The following is a 15,049-nucleotide window of genomic DNA, read 5'->3' as shown; positions in this document are numbered from 1 at the left end:
CACAGAGCCTGTGTAAATTCTTTGAAACGGGTGCTTTTAGAAAGAGATTTGCTGTCTTCAAGTGGGAGCTGGTGCGAGCTCCCCCACCGTGCAGATGCTTCAGCCTGCTGCCGGAGAGGGCTCCTGCCCTGCCGGCTGTGAGCAGCTGCTCGGTGGAGCAGCGTGTGAGGACCTGCCACCACCACCACGCCTCTTGGCTACCGGCTGAACGGGAGACCCCTTCTCAAGCTCCTTTGACATCACATTTTAAAGCCTCTCGAGCCCTGGACCTCTGACAAGGGCTGTACCTGTCAGCAGATCTCAATCGTAACCTTTCTGGTGTGAAAAATGCCCTTCCCACCACAAGTCCGCAGGACCTGGGGGTTGCGAGGGAACTGGTGGGGTGCTGCCTCTGCCTGGTGTGTGTGGGGCAGGACAGAGGGGTGAGCGGGTGGCGGGGTGCACCTGGGTGGGCAGGCAGCTCCGGGAGTGCTCGTTCCTGGCGCACAGGTCCTCCTCAAAACCTGCACGCAGCAAAATACCATGTGCTCTGTTCTGCTGGTGTCGAGGTTGAGAAGCGAAAGGAAGCGTAGCTGCATTGCAGCGTGTCATCTCCAGCGCAAAACACGTGCACAGCGCGCGCGTACCTTTACCAGAGATGTGATGTAGCATCAGGTCTCGTGTTCGAAGCTGGATGTGTTTGGCTTTGTAATGAGAGACGCTTCCTGCAAATGCCTGGTCCATGGTGAGGTTCCTGGGCTGTTCAAAAGTAATCCCAGGAGTACTGAAATGAAGGTTTCCACCTGCTTCCCATTGGATCCTGCTCAAAGCAGTGCTCGCGTTGCCCTGGCACCTCTGCCCAGTTTCCGAGCAAAGGCAGTGAGCGGGGGTGGGACAACCTCCTTAGCAGCTCATCCTGCTGGTGCTGGCATCTCCCCTGCCATGCTCCTTGCAGCTAGCACGCTGCTCCGGTGTGTGGACCGCACGCATGGGTCTCCAACCGTGACCCAAGCAACCATGAGCACAGGAGCGCAGCAGCGTCCTGCTGACAACTAGGAATGCTGATTTTCTGTGCTGCCAGGGCACTGCTTGCTTCACACACAGGCCCTCCATGCTTTGCGATACCTCTCAACACCACTTGAGCAGGAGTCCGTGCTGCTGGGCAGGGCGGGGAGCAGGTTGGTGACTGTCCGTACTCCTGCATGTGTTTCTCCCCTCTAGGTGGATGAGCTGAAGGCCAAGCTAGCGGCCCAAGAAGTGGAGCTGAAGCAGAAGAATGATGATGCTGACAAGCTGATCCAGGTGGTGGGGGTGGAGACAGAGAAAGTGAGCAGGGAAAAGGCAGTCGCTGATGAGGAGGAGCAGAAAGTGGCACTTATCACCCAGGAGGTTGAGCAGAAACAGAAGGACTGCGAGGAGGACCTGGCCAAAGCTGAGCCTGCCCTGGCAGCTGCCCAGGCTGCTCTGAACACCCTCAACAAGGTAGGGTGAAGATTCCTGTGGGAATCCAGTATCACCCCTCTGCATTGGGGGCGGACAGTGTCATCTGATGGCCCAAGTTTTGGGGCATTGCACTGACCCTCCTCCACCTTCTTCCCAGCTGGTGCTTAGTCCCTGGTGTAAGTGAGAGCAGCCATGAGGCTGCACCAGGTTACCCTTTACTCATGGCCATGGAAAGCAGGAGGAACTGGAGGTGGGCGCTTTGTTTGTAACTCTTCTCCATTGTTGGCTGGGCTCCAGGGCAGGGGCGCCAGCCAGATCTTGCTCCAGTCTCTTCTGAGGCTGCTACCCCTGAGCTGCAGGGAATAAAGCTGCAGGAGGGGAGGCAGGAGAGGCTGCCAGTGCTCACAGGATGACCGGTTGTCGGCTGTACTGAGGGCGCTGTGGCAAACAGCACTGTGCTGGTCACAGCAGAGGTGCAGGAGGTGTTGGAGGACAGGCGGGGGGAAGCCCAAGCACCCCTTCATTTCAGTGAGAGACAGCATCGATGCTGTTTGCTTGGGGTATTTCTGTGCAAGCACACAATGAGCACAGCAGGAGCTGAGAACACTCCAAAATACCAACAAGGCAGATTTTACACCCAGCTACTCCGTGAGCCTGACTCCCCTGCGCTAGAGCTGGTGCTGAGACCGTTGCACAGCAGGTCTCATGTGAGCCCTGCAGACCGGGGCTGATGGGTGTGGGGCTGGCAGTTTGTGGCTGCAGATGGCATGAAGAGAGCATGGATGTCCTCTGAGTTCCCACTTGACCTATCTCCTGCTTTGGAAAGGGATCTGTGATGGGACAGCTCACGTCCACCTCCGAGTCTGCAGCGCAGTGGGGCAAGCGTCTTCCTGCAGCCCATGGAAGATGCCTTGCTTGGCCAAGGGGGAGGACAAGGTGGGGGAAGAGGGATCAAAGATGCAGAGGTGCAGTGGGGACAGTTGGTGCTTTCTTGGGCTCCTCTGGACATCTTTCCCTCATGAGTTTCCTGCTGTTGTAGGGACAAAACATAGTAGCCTGAGGGTTTGGACTGATCTTCTCCAGCTGTCTTGGGGTGGGATTTGCCTTGTCCAAGACATTCCTTAAGCCTTGTTGAGTGTGATGCTCAATGTCTGATACGTACAGCTTGGCTCCACAGATGCACTCCCGGATGGCTTTTGGTTTGACACAATAGGAAGTGCTGACACAGAAGTCTCATTCCATGTTCGGATTTATCCAATACTGGGGCTTCTCAGGTGGGGAGGGGACCTGTTCTCCAGCAGTGTCTTTGGGCTGGGCAGGACACTGCTGTGGGCAGTGGGTGGCTGGGTGCCGAGCACAGGGTGGCCGTACATTGCCGTAGACACCATGACTCAAAAGGAAGGTGCAACTAGGAAAATGTATAACCAGGAGATAAGGACTGCTCTGACTGCAGGAGACTGGTTGATTGGTTTAGGGAAGGCTTTTGGTACCTTGGAAAGTTTTTCCTCCAAGGGTGCTCTCAGAGTTCCCATTTGGAAGCCGGCACTTTGAGATGTGCCTCAGAGACGCACGCCTACACCTGCAGTTCACGCAGCGAATTCCCGCTGCGCTCAGGGCAGATCAGTGGCCACGCACCAGGTGCCGCTAGAAAACCAGTTATTCCCATGACCGCAGCAAGGCATGGCTCAATCGTAGCCCTTTTAGGGAAGAGGAAAGTACCTCCGAGTCATGAGGAATGGGTTTTCTGTTTGAATGAAGGACTGAGGAAACATGGTTTTGCTGCAGAGCTGTGTCGCTTAGTCTCTTGTTCCTGGAAGGGAAAGGACTGTACAAAGGGAACATATTTGTTTCTTTATTAGTTTTGGTTTCGTGCTGGAGCTGTAGAATATCTCATTAGGCAAAGATTAGGGAGTTGCTGGCATTTTCTCTAGGGACCTGTAAAGCAGCGATGGCAGAGCACTGGAAGGCATGATCTCCCTTACTTTCTGATCAGAGATGCATCAGAGAGCTTGACCTGCTTGCTGACATGAATAATCGGCAATATTTATGTGTGTATTTATAGTTTCTCCCCAGTTATCTAAGTCATCTTACTTGGACAGCACAGTTATATGCAACATTAATAGGGTAAACGGTGAGAAAAGCTGTTGAGTAGAATGCAGTAATATATATATATATAGTCAGCTACCAAGGAGCTCAGTAAGTATTTGGATACACAGACATTTCTATGCCGGTGTCACCTGCTAGTTTGAAAGAAGAGCAGCCACATCTGTTTGGACTTGTATCTTTTGCAGGTAGGCTGTGGGGAGAGGGAAGCAGCAGGGGATGCATTAGTCCCAGGTGAAGGATGGGTGAGGCTGCTCAGCAGCCAGTAGGATGTTCTGCGAAACGCCTGACTTGCCTGGGTGGGACGGCTGCCCTAAAGCCACGTGCCTCTGCCATTGCTGTGCGGGAACCAGGCTGGCACCCTGGCTCGCTGTGGCACCATGTGGAGGCGATCTGGGATCCGTACAAGACACAGGGCTAGGGAGTTTTTTGCCATTTCCAGGATTAACAGGGCACTAAGCCACGGGATCAGCCTTTCCTGGCAGGACAGAGGTCCCATGCGAGATTTGCACCTGGAGGAGAAGAGAGCGGCACAGAGGAGCGCGAGCAGAGCATAGGAACATGAGACAGCCATGGGTGGACCTGTTGCTCCCAGAGGGATGGAGCCATCGGGGCAAAGCAAGGCAGGGGCGGCAGTTAGCAAGGTGTTAACCTCTGGCGTGGGCATCCACAGCAGCAGCGGCCCAGCTGAACTCCCCAGGGCTTTGTGGCAGGTGACTCAGGTGACGAGGGCGCTGCTGCCAGAGGCGCTGCCGTGCCGCTGTGTGCTCACACAGCCCCACGAGTTTCCAGCCAGATGGTTTCCCATCCCCTCCTTCCTTGCCACTGGCTGCAAAGCGGTCTTGTGTTTGGTGAAGAATGCCTTAGCCCCATTAAAGCACAGTCACTGTTCATCATTCATTACTGTAATCAGGGCAGCCACTGTTCATGAGACACTTCCCAAGCAGTGGTAGTTATAAGTAACAGGTATGTGGGGTTTTTTTTTGGTGTGAATTATTCCAGCAAAACTGAAAATACTGAAAACAACTGAAGGGGGCCACACCACATGAGTCATCTTCTCATCGGGCACAACTTAAAGCCAACTTGATTTTTGCTCCTTTTTTTTTGTGGAGGGGGATTCTCTTTCTGGTGCTTTAAAAAAATCCTCTTTGGTGCCTTCAAAACCCTCCGCAGCCATGCTGCTCTCTGGAGGGGGTGGCCCAGCTCAGCTGGCCTTCAGCAGGATTTAGCTCTCTGTGCGTTCCTCACAATTTAAACTTTCCTTTTCCTTTAGGCCATTTGAGCCAAGCGTGATGGCAGGCTGGCTCAGCCCAGCTCCGGCTGGGCAGTGGCTCCACCAGAGGAAGCTGCTGCAGCGACTTGTGTCCCCTGCTGTAGCGTTAATGCCTTTTGCAGGGTTTGGCGGCAGTGCGAATGCCTGTAGCAAATTGAGAGGCTATTTAAGATGTTAAAAAGCAATAATTATATGCATATATGAGGTAATTATTATCTGGACCATGATGAACGGCACATGGGTTATGGTAGAGCCAGCACAGAATACTTGCAAAATAAAAATGCAAACCCAGAAAATCAGATTTTAGAGACAAAATGCCATTTTACCTTCTACAGCACAGTTTGTCTGCTCACCTGTGGGTGTGTCTGGGCACCTTCTCAGCGCCCCCATCCCCTGGGCCCGAAGGACTGTGGGACGTGGGGCTCAGAGGATCTGAGCTCATAGAAACAAGTCTTACAAGGAGCAGCTGAGGGAGCCTGGGGTATTTAGTCTGTGGAAGAGGAGGCTGAGGGGAGCCCTTCTCGCTCTCTGCAGCTGCCTGAGAGGGGCTGGAGCGAGGGGGGGGCTGGTCTCTGCTCCCAAGTCACCAGTGACAGGATGAGAGGGAACGGCCTCAAGCTGCGTCAGGGGAGGTTTAGGTTGGGTGTGAGGGAAAATGCCTTCCCTGCCAGAGCAGTCAGGCCCTGGCACAGGCTGCCCAGAGAGGTGGGGGAGTCACCGTCCCTGCGGGGGTTCAAATACCGTGTATACGTGTTACTTCAGGGCATGGTTTAGGAGGCCTGGGGGTGTTGGGTTGGGGGTTGGACTTGATGATCCGAGAGGTTGTTTCCAACCTTAATGATTCTGTGATGTTTCAGCATCCTCATGTCCTTTTTGGGGGAGTGAGAACAGGGAGATCATGGCACACGGGCTCTGGCACTGCCCTCCCCTGCCAGTGGGTCTCTGCTTGACACAAAGCACTTCCCAAGAGGAGGCAGCAGCCATGCTATGGAGACAGGAGCTGGGCGGTCTGTGCCCCCTTGGTAAGGAGGATGGTGCTTGGCCTCTGCTGCTTAGTCTCTGCACAGGTTACAGGGAGCAGAAGAGAGTGACAATATCAAAAGCAACAAAATCCTGTGCAAAGGACTGTCCCCTGGGTATGGTCCAGAGGCATTCAAGGATGCCACAGCAGCCAGTGTTCCTGAGGCAGGTGGCACTCAGTGTCTCAGTGTCCTGTCCGGTTTCCATCCCAGGGATACTCTGGTGTGCAGAGGAATAATTCAGACTGATTTGTTAAAATGCAACTGATTGATGCCATCAAGGAAAAGGGCAGAGCTACTTTTACTTGGTACCCAAGTTCAGCAGCACGGCACTCACTGCGGACCTGGCTTGTCCTCTTCCCATGGGGCCAGAGACTCTCACAGTAAGGAAGGAAACCGGCCACCCCGTGCTGCCCCGGTCTTCCTCGATCTTCTGGCTGGGACAGCACCATCATCCCTCCCATTCAGGGTAGCAGTGTCACTGTTTCTGTCATGTCATGGAAGTGCTCACCTCCTAGGAAAAAAGCACCAGCTCAGCATCCCATTCCTGCTGCGATGCAGACTGTTAAACACGGCCCCCCTGAGCACCAGCCCCTGGCACGTGTGGGGCTGGGGAGAGGCCATGCCATACACGCTGCTCCTGGCTGAGCTGAGCAGGGCCCTCGGGACGGAGGAGGGCATGTTGGAGCCCTCATCTGTGCTTGTAGATATCTCCGTGTCATTGAGCATGATAATTAAAGGCATTTTACACTGGAAATGCACACAGCTCCCAAGGGTCTGTCTCTATCAGCTCGATTATTAACAAAAGCTAAAAGCAAGCAAAGGCACATTTAGGAAGAGATTCATAGCAGATACCTTTATCCAAACAATGGATGCTCAAAAGTGCCAGACTGCCCCACCTTGCTTCCATGGACAGAAACAGAAATATCACACGAATATCAGACAATATAGCTTAAAAACTATTCAAAACTGCTAGAAAAAGGAACTGAGAAGCTCATAGATTTTTCTTAAACTGGTGTTGAACACCCCTTACCCCTGTTTTCACAACAGCGTGTCACCTGAGAACAGCTGATTAACCTGCGCTGCTTTTCCTGTGTAAAAGCTAACGCGTGTGAGCATAGAGAGAGGATTTTAGGTGTCAGCAGATGAAACCTTCAGCATCGTGTTGTCGCAGCTGCAAGTGTGTTAGCACTTCTCCACAATTCAGCTTTTTTTGCTTAGGTTAAGATTCATCCTACTTAATATTAGGGAATCACTAAAACCACCTCGTTGGTAGTGGAGGAGACGGGAACTCCCCCTTGGACAAGGGCGTCCCCAGAGATAGCTGATTCTCGTGGGGGGACTGCCTGTACCCAGTGATCACTCTCCTGATGAAGGTGCTTGGTTAAGGTGCCTACGTTTGGGCTGGATGATGGCCCTGTGGAAACACGGGTGCACACAAATAATTCAACAAGACCTTAATACCTGGGTGCCTCTGGCACAGGGAGTAGTTCAGCATGAAGGGAAGCTCTGCAAGGCAGTTTTAGAGGGGATGGGGGCTCTATAAATATAGAGGTTATTATTTGGAAAGGTTTCCTTTATTCTGGTCTTCTGAGAGGGCAGAAAACCTCCTGCTCCCGCAGGCAGGCATGCTGGCAACAGGGAGAGGTGGGAGTCTGGGGAGGAACCTGTGCCGCTGTGCTGGTCCCAGGTGGGATATAAGGAGCTGGATGCAGGGAATTGAGCACAGGTGCTGTAAACATGAACAGAGGTGATTTAAAGACAGTGATGTTTGGGCCAAGAGAAACCCAATTTATCAGATTGATAGCTTGGGAGCCTGACTCTATTAGCGGCAAAGTAAAAAGCAAGCCCATTCATTTTTGTCTAACAACCTTGTTTTCCCCTTTTCAGAAGAACCTGACGGAGCTGAGGTCCTTTGGGTCACCGCCTTCAGCCGTCAGCAACGTCACCGCGGCCGTGATGGTGCTGACAGCCCCGGGAGGAAAAATTCCCAAGGACAGGAGCTGGAAAGCAGCAAAAGCTGCCATGGCCAGGGTGGATGGCTTCCTGGACTCCTTGATCAAGTTCGATAAGGAGAACATCCACGAGAACTGCCTCAAAGCCCTTCAGCCTTATTTACAAGATCCCAAGTTTAAACCTGAATTTGTGACCACCAAGTCCTACGCTGCGGCCGGCCTCTGCTCCTGGGTGGTAAACATCGTGCGCTTCCACGAGGTGTACTGCGACGTGGAGCCGAAGCGGCAGGCGCTGAGCAAAGCCAACACTGAGCTGGCGGCTGCCCAGGACAAACTGGCCAGCATCAAGGCCAAAATTGCCGTAAGTGCTTGCCTTTTGGTGGGACCCACCACACTAGTCACTGCTTGGGGGAAAACCCTCCGCTTTGGACAAAGCTGCTTCTCTACACTCATGTATTTTTAAGGGCAGGGTGGGAATCCAAAGATTCAATAGACAGTAGTCTTTTCTATCCCTTTTATTGCTGCTTTCTACATTTCATCTGTTCTTCTCCAGTCTTCTTTACACCTAAAGAGGAAGGCTGATTATTAATTCTTATTATTCCTATCTAATTTTTAAAACAAAATTTACCTCTACTCATGGGTCCTCAGAAAACTCATTATCTCAAACCAGTATGTTCCCGGTGTGCTGTGCAGGGGCAGGGAAGAGGAACCGGAGGCTGATTCAGAGCTCTGGTAGCGCAGTGCTGCGCCAGGCTGGTTCCCTCCGCTCACTCCCTGGTGATGGGCATGTTTTGCAGGATGAAGACTGCTCTGGTAGGGGTCTGATAATTTGTCACGGCACGGCTCCCTGTCAGCATATCTTGTTCACCATCCTTAGTTAGATTTTTGCTACTTAAAAAAAAAAATTTAACAATCAGTTAATAGAAGAAATTACTGTGTGATTAAAAGTGCATTTTTACAGCGAGTAGCTTCTAGCCTTTCTCCTTTTCCTTTGAAAAATTACCTCTATGCTAAAGGAAATACTGCTTTTCTCCCTGCCTCCCTCCCTGGCCAAAGTGTGGAAACCAGCCCCGTGGGGACCTCAGCAGCCCGTCCCTCAGACGGCAACGCAGCACCCCACCGCTCGCTGTTCTCCAGGTCCCTCCCGCTGCAGGCAGCCACCGCTCATGCTCCAAAACCTGCCGTTTTTTAAGGTGCTGTGGATCTGGGGTCCCTCTTCAGGAGGGCTGTGCTCGTGTACTGACACCACAGGTCATGCAAAATCCCCGTTAACAACCAAGGTGTGCTGTCAGCCGGGCTGACAGGTTTGTCTTTAAGTAAGTGACTTTGAGATACACACCTGGAGAGGGGCAGCACAGTCATAGAATCATTTAGGTTGGAAAAGACCTCCAGGATCATCAAGTCCAACCATCAACTCAACACTACCATGTCTTCTAAACTGTGCCACGTCTACACAGTATTTGAACCCCCGCAGGGATGGTGACTCCCCCACCTCTCTGGGCAGCCTGTGCCAGGGCCTGACCGCTCTGGCAGGGAAGACATTTTTCCCTAATCTCCAACCTAACCCTCCCCTGACGCAGCTTGGGGCCGTTCCCTCTCGTCCTGTCACTGGTGACTTGGGAGCAGAGACCGACCCCCCCCCTCACTCCAGCCCCTCTCAGGCGGCTGCAGAGAGCGAGAAGGGCTCCCCTCAGCCCCCCCTTCTCCAGGCTAAACCCCCCCAGCTCCCCCAGCCGCCCCCCAGCACACTTGTGCTCCAGACCCTGCCCCAGCCCCGCTGCCCTTCTCTGGACACGCTCCAGCCCCTCCAGGCCCTTCTTGTCCCGAGGGGCCCAAACCTGAGCCCAGCATTCGAGGTGGGGCCTCCCCAGGGCCGAGCACAGGGGCCCCATCCCTGCCCGGCTCCTGCTGGCCACACCAGCGCTGACACAAGCCCGGGGGCTGGTGGCCTCCTTGGCCACCCGGGCACTGCTGGCTCATGCCCAGCCGGCTGTCAGCCAGCACCCCCAGGGCCTTCTCCGCCGGGCACTTCCCAGCCCCTCTGCCCCAGGCCTGGAGCGTTGCAGTCCTCCCAGCCAAGCTTGTCCAAGTACTCCTCTCTTCCACCAGCATATCTTCTTGTTAGAAAATACCTAACTCTTTTCATTCCTCCTGGGCTTATTGGTCTTCAAATGCTTACTATACTTCTTGACTAAAAATATAAAAAAGATCTCCAGAGCTCTCCAGTAGCCCCTTCCCACTGCTGATGAAAGGAGGGTGGGCGCGGCACCTGAGGCAGGGATGGATTTAGAGATCTTTAGCCTCTAATTCTCCCATCTCAGATGTGAAATACAGTGCTGGGGACCTTTTTTTATCCCTTTATGTTGCTCGTTTCCAAAGCTTTTAATGCCTGAGCTTTTCTTTTCTTTTTTTCTTTTCTTTTTAAGAAGTGGGATTTTGTTAAAGAAAATGGCAATCTTTAGGGGGATTAGTGGTACTCCACTGGCATGCGCTTGCAAATCTGTTTTAGGTGAGTTTTTCCCTCTGCAGGTGGGTAACGATACAACACTCAGCGTGGGGGTGGATATGGAGGTATATCCTTGCTAATCAAGCTGGTATATCTCAGAGAGCTTCACTGATGTGAGGCTGATCCATACCTGTTCACAGCCAGGCCCCGAGCTGTCACATACCCATATTTAGTAATAAATGAGATTATTCTGATTGTCAGAATACGTAAGTACCTTCCCCTTTCCTTTGCCTGCCTGGGAAATAAGGTTGCTGCTGCTCTGGGGAGGGTAGGCGTAGAAGCACAGTACTCACCGCTGCACAAAGATATGTGCGCGCTCCTGCAGAGTGTCTGGTGGGGTGCTGCAGGGGTGGGCTGCTCCTTGTAGCTCATAGATCCTCACTTATCAGACCGTGCTTGTGTAATGGCATTTTGTATCTATGAGTGCACGTACAGTCACACGCACGCAGAAACAGAGCTTTTTCTCTTATTAATTCCAAGGCAGGTGAGGAGAGTCTGCTTTGTGTTTTCCAGTATCCTGGAGAGCTGCAGATATCCCTAATATAATCCTTTTTCATTTTCGGGTTTGTTTGTAGTGCGAAGGTCAAATGGTGTTAAAGTGATTTACAAGCAATTTAGCCTTAGCAGTTTGCATCAGGTGCAGATAAAAATCAATTATTACATCTATTTCTTTTATCAGAAGTATAATGCTCCAGGTATTTGTGGGAGCCACTGATTTGTTTTAGACCAGGTGGTTTGGGCCCTTTCTGCCCCTTCCAGCCCCAAAGCACTTTGCAGCTGACCTTCTCGTGAGATGCTCTCACCTAGTGCTGGTCGGGCTCCGCTGCAGGAGTTCCCCCGGCACATGCTCAGGCAGCTTTAGGAGCAGAATAACTTTACTGACGTATTTGTCATATCCCCTCCCAGAAACAGGGTGCAGGAGGTATGGCTTGGAGACAGTTCAGGCATACCTCCAGCTGCTCAAGGAGCCCCTTGGGGACTTGAGCACAACTTGGTGAAACAGCAGAGTCTCAAGGACTGGACTGAGACCAAGGGGGCTGCAGCATCAGGAAGTATAAAATTTGGTTTTCTTAGCTGCCCTGCTCATTGCTCAGCCATAGCACCAGGCATCGGCATTTGGCCATAAGGACTCCCTTTCCCAGTTTCAATTCACACCAGGGCAGAGCCCCAAATAAATTGGTTCTGTGGGTTCTTTGCCTCTGCCCTGTGCTGAGGATGTGAGTTCAAGCATGTAAAATAGCACAGCCCATCGTTGCCCTGCGCTGGCTCCTGATGCCACGGCACTGTTAGGGGCTGCACCCTGGGTGCCAGCCTGGGCAGCGTGAGTTGTGGTGGAGCTTGGCCAGCCCTACCCACAGCAAGAATCACCTCTGGGGGAGGGTTTTCCTTAAAACGGTGCTGTTATTTTCTTCTTTTTTATTTTGTTTTGTTCATGTGCAGCGCCTCAATGAGAACCTGGGAAAGCTCACTGCCAAGTTTGAGAAGGCCACTTCAGACAAACTCAAATGTCAGCAAGAAGCTGAAGCTACAGCGTGTACCATCGCTCTTGCAAATCGACTGGTGAGTGTCAGCAGATGCAACTCTAATGGCATGAATGGGAGGTGTCAGGTGCTGCTGAGATGCAAACCATGTGCACATCCTCTAATTTTTTTGAAACACATTTCCTGCACTGCAGCAAGATTCAGTAATGAAAATGAATTTGCATTGGCTGATTTCACACATCAGGGTAGGCACTGCTTGTATTTAAAGAGACTGGCTCTTCACAGCTTTTGTCTCCTTTTCATTACTTAAATGCATGATCAAGTACCGCTGGGCCAAAACCATGTGCCTCAAAAATCGTGTTGTAGAAAGAAATACGGAACATGCCAGTAGCTTTGCAGGTTTTGAAATGACAAAAACATAATAGTGAAAAGCTCTAAAAAACTGTTGCATGTCCCTGTTATCAGCTCATCGGTATGCGTTGCAGGCTGTCCTACCTTCAAAATATGCAGCCTCTTGGTCCTCTGTGGGGGCAACGCTCTTGTCACGGCTTCACAGATAAGAAACTGAGAGGTAATGGCTTCTGTCACACTGCCCTGTCAGCTGGAGCCCCAGCTCACATCCAGTGCTGCAATTGCCCTTAAGGCTTTGTTTTTTGGCTCCTGCGTTGGCTCTTATCTTGGAGCGAGCCAGTTCTCCCTGCAAGCAAGGAACCAGGGCTGCAGGAGACCGTCCTGTGCTTGAGCTCTGTCCTGGCAGGCGGTGGGGCTGGAGCTGGTTCTAGCAGCTGGCTCTGCCGACTCAAGCTCACCCTCTAGCATATGATGGCAGCATTGACATCACCTCGGTGGAGAGCCCCAATTTTTTTATGCTTTTAAAACATCTGACTCTCTTGACCTGCAGGGAAGGTGCAAGTAGGGGTCCAGACTTCCGCGGGTGCAGATTTAGGCAGCGCACTCCAGCACTGCTTCTGCTGCAGCTGTTGGCGTGCGAAGTGCCTGCCTTGCCCTGTTTTGGGTGGGGGATGTGTGCGCAGCTCGGCACACGGCTCCTGCCCGACACCTGGCAAAGCTCACTGAAACGCATGGCCCCTACCTTGTGGCCGTGCTGCCTGATTTTGTAGCAGCACTGAAAGGAAGGCTGCTGTGCTGCCCTTCCTCCCAGGAGCAGTGGCGATGTTGTGTTCAAGCCACGCTCCCTTCCAAGAGGCTGTACCTGTAGCCCCAGGAGAGCGCCCTGCTCGGTCCCCACGGACGGAAGGTGGTCTCGGTCTGTCTTGTTGAAGCTGCCTCTGCTGGTGGGGCTGGTGGCAGCTAAGTCAGAATCCAAAGGTTATTTCTAGAAGTGATGCTGGATGCAGGTTTCTCTGCTCATTTTACGACCTCATGGCTGTGTTGGGCTGTAATTTGTATGTAAAGTGTCTATATGTATTCCAATATAGCGTGCAGCGATAAAGATAAAAAGATAGCCAAATGGTTAAGCTTTTTCCTTTGGACGTGGAGAGTTGTGTTCAATTCTCCATGTCATACTCTCAAACCTTCTTAGGTGACCTTCAGCAAATTGCTTTAGCCTGGGTTTTCAGAGCTGTTTAGATTTCAGGTGGGTTTTCGTGGGCGCATGAAAAAGGTTGCATTTAGCGGGGCATCAAAGTGCTCCCCAAAACTGCACGGTTCACTTGCTGCCTGTTCAGGTACTGGGAAACTTCTAAAAAATGAACATCTTTAATCTCTGGGTGCCTGCTTTGGAAAACAGGAGTGCGGCACTGCTGTAGCACAGGCAGCTGCTTTGCAGCCAAACGCAGGCAGGGCTGTGATATACTCAGATGTAAGAGGTCAAAGACAAACAGCAGATATGTCCCTTTCTATACTGATTTCAATCTCTTTTATGCCACCACCGTAGGAGTTTTATGCTTTCATGTCTTCAAGTTAAACACCGAATGTTTCCAAAACCTTTAATTAAACCAGGAAAGTAGCTTTTTCATTTGGAAGAGCTGTTTATATTTCTGGGGAGATTTTGCAGGATGAGTATTTCCCTGCATCTTTCCACATCCTAACAAAGTCCTGTTTAACACGTGATGTGGAAGTAGATCGTGGCTCTGAGTCACCTCGGAGTCATTAAACACAAAATACAAGGCGAAAATGTTTCATGAAAAAGAAACATAGAAATGATGATTTCAGTTCTTTCAATATAAATGTGTGTGTGAGTGTATGTTTTACTGATTATAGCTTAGTTTCGCCTCAGTTAGTACCACTGTAACAAACAGAACGTGATTTCTTAAAGATGCATGTTTAGCATGTGAATTCTTGGCTTAAAGCCTAGCTCTTCATTCAGGTACAACTCTGATACTGTGATAAGGAAAAACTGTGGGATTTTGGGGTTTGGTTTCTTTTTTTTTGGCTTAGCTATATTAACAAGAGCGTCCTTGTAAAACAACAAAAACCCCCAATATAGATTGCCACCTGTGACGTATGTTCCTATGTGATTTTTAAAGTTTAATAATTTCCTTTTAAAAGAAAGTATTTTGATTCTGAAATCCGGATAAGACATTGGAATCAAGTTATAGAAAAACTTTCTTTGGTTGCAGCTGAGGTTTTTGTGATGATGTACCCATCTGTCCGTGGTCCGATAGCACCGAGTTTGTGCCACGGGCAGTAGAATCTCAGTGAAGCAGCAGGAATATGTTTGCTTTTAAGTGTGTTCTTTACCTTCCTCATTAACTGGGTCTGCCCACAGGCTCTGGGTCAGCACCTGCTTGAAAGCAGTACTTGTTCATGTTATTTGCTGGTGCTGGACTATGTACTTAACTGTTAAATTCCTTAGCGTGTTCTTCATTGTTTAGGCACAGTATTGATGATTTACTTTGGACACCAGTTTAGCTACCTTGCCTTCAAAGCCTTCCCGTTTCTTTGCTCTTGAAATGCTTTGGATGCACTGGAGACCGGTTTTGTCCCTGTCCAGGCTTCAGGAGAACCACAGCAGCAAACTCAGAAATCCTGAAACCATTAAAGCAATTAGGAAGCGGTTATGCACAAACCGCTTCTCCCACCCAGCTCTTACTGATGTTGTGCCAACAGGGGAAACCACCGCGGCTCTGCCTGGTCACCAGTGGGTCATGTTGGCCAGTCCTGTAGTTATTTCTCTTATATATACTTATATATACTTCAAATGAGAATGTTGAGGCAACCGGGTTTCAAGTCTCTCGCTGAAACAAACTGAAAATGGTAACAGGCAAAAGGGGGACGTGTTAGGGTGCAGCCTGGTCTGTGCATCCGGAGGACTGGCTGGAAGAGGC

General features: G+C 51.2%; 1 protein-coding gene across 1 annotated transcript in view; it reads left to right on the top strand.

The window, feature by feature from the left end:
* LOC104047038 (dynein axonemal heavy chain 9) overlaps nt 1-15,049 on the top strand; it is a 143,710-nt gene that overhangs the window by 33,389 nt on the left and 95,272 nt on the right. Inside the window, exons 11-13 of the mRNA XM_064466991.1 lie at nt 1,201-1,461; nt 7,708-8,133; nt 11,719-11,838. Coding sequence (XP_064323061.1) covers nt 1,201-1,461; nt 7,708-8,133; nt 11,719-11,838 — 807 coding nt within the window. The remainder of the gene's footprint in view (nt 1-1,200; nt 1,462-7,707; nt 8,134-11,718; nt 11,839-15,049) is intronic.

This window comes from Phalacrocorax carbo, chromosome 16 (genome assembly GCF_963921805.1).
Source record: "Phalacrocorax carbo chromosome 16, bPhaCar2.1, whole genome shotgun sequence".
Classification (NCBI taxonomy): Eukaryota; Metazoa; Chordata; class Aves; order Suliformes; family Phalacrocoracidae; genus Phalacrocorax; species Phalacrocorax carbo.
Note: the sequence above shows the minus strand (reverse complement) of the source record. Positions and strands in the feature narration are given on the sequence as shown.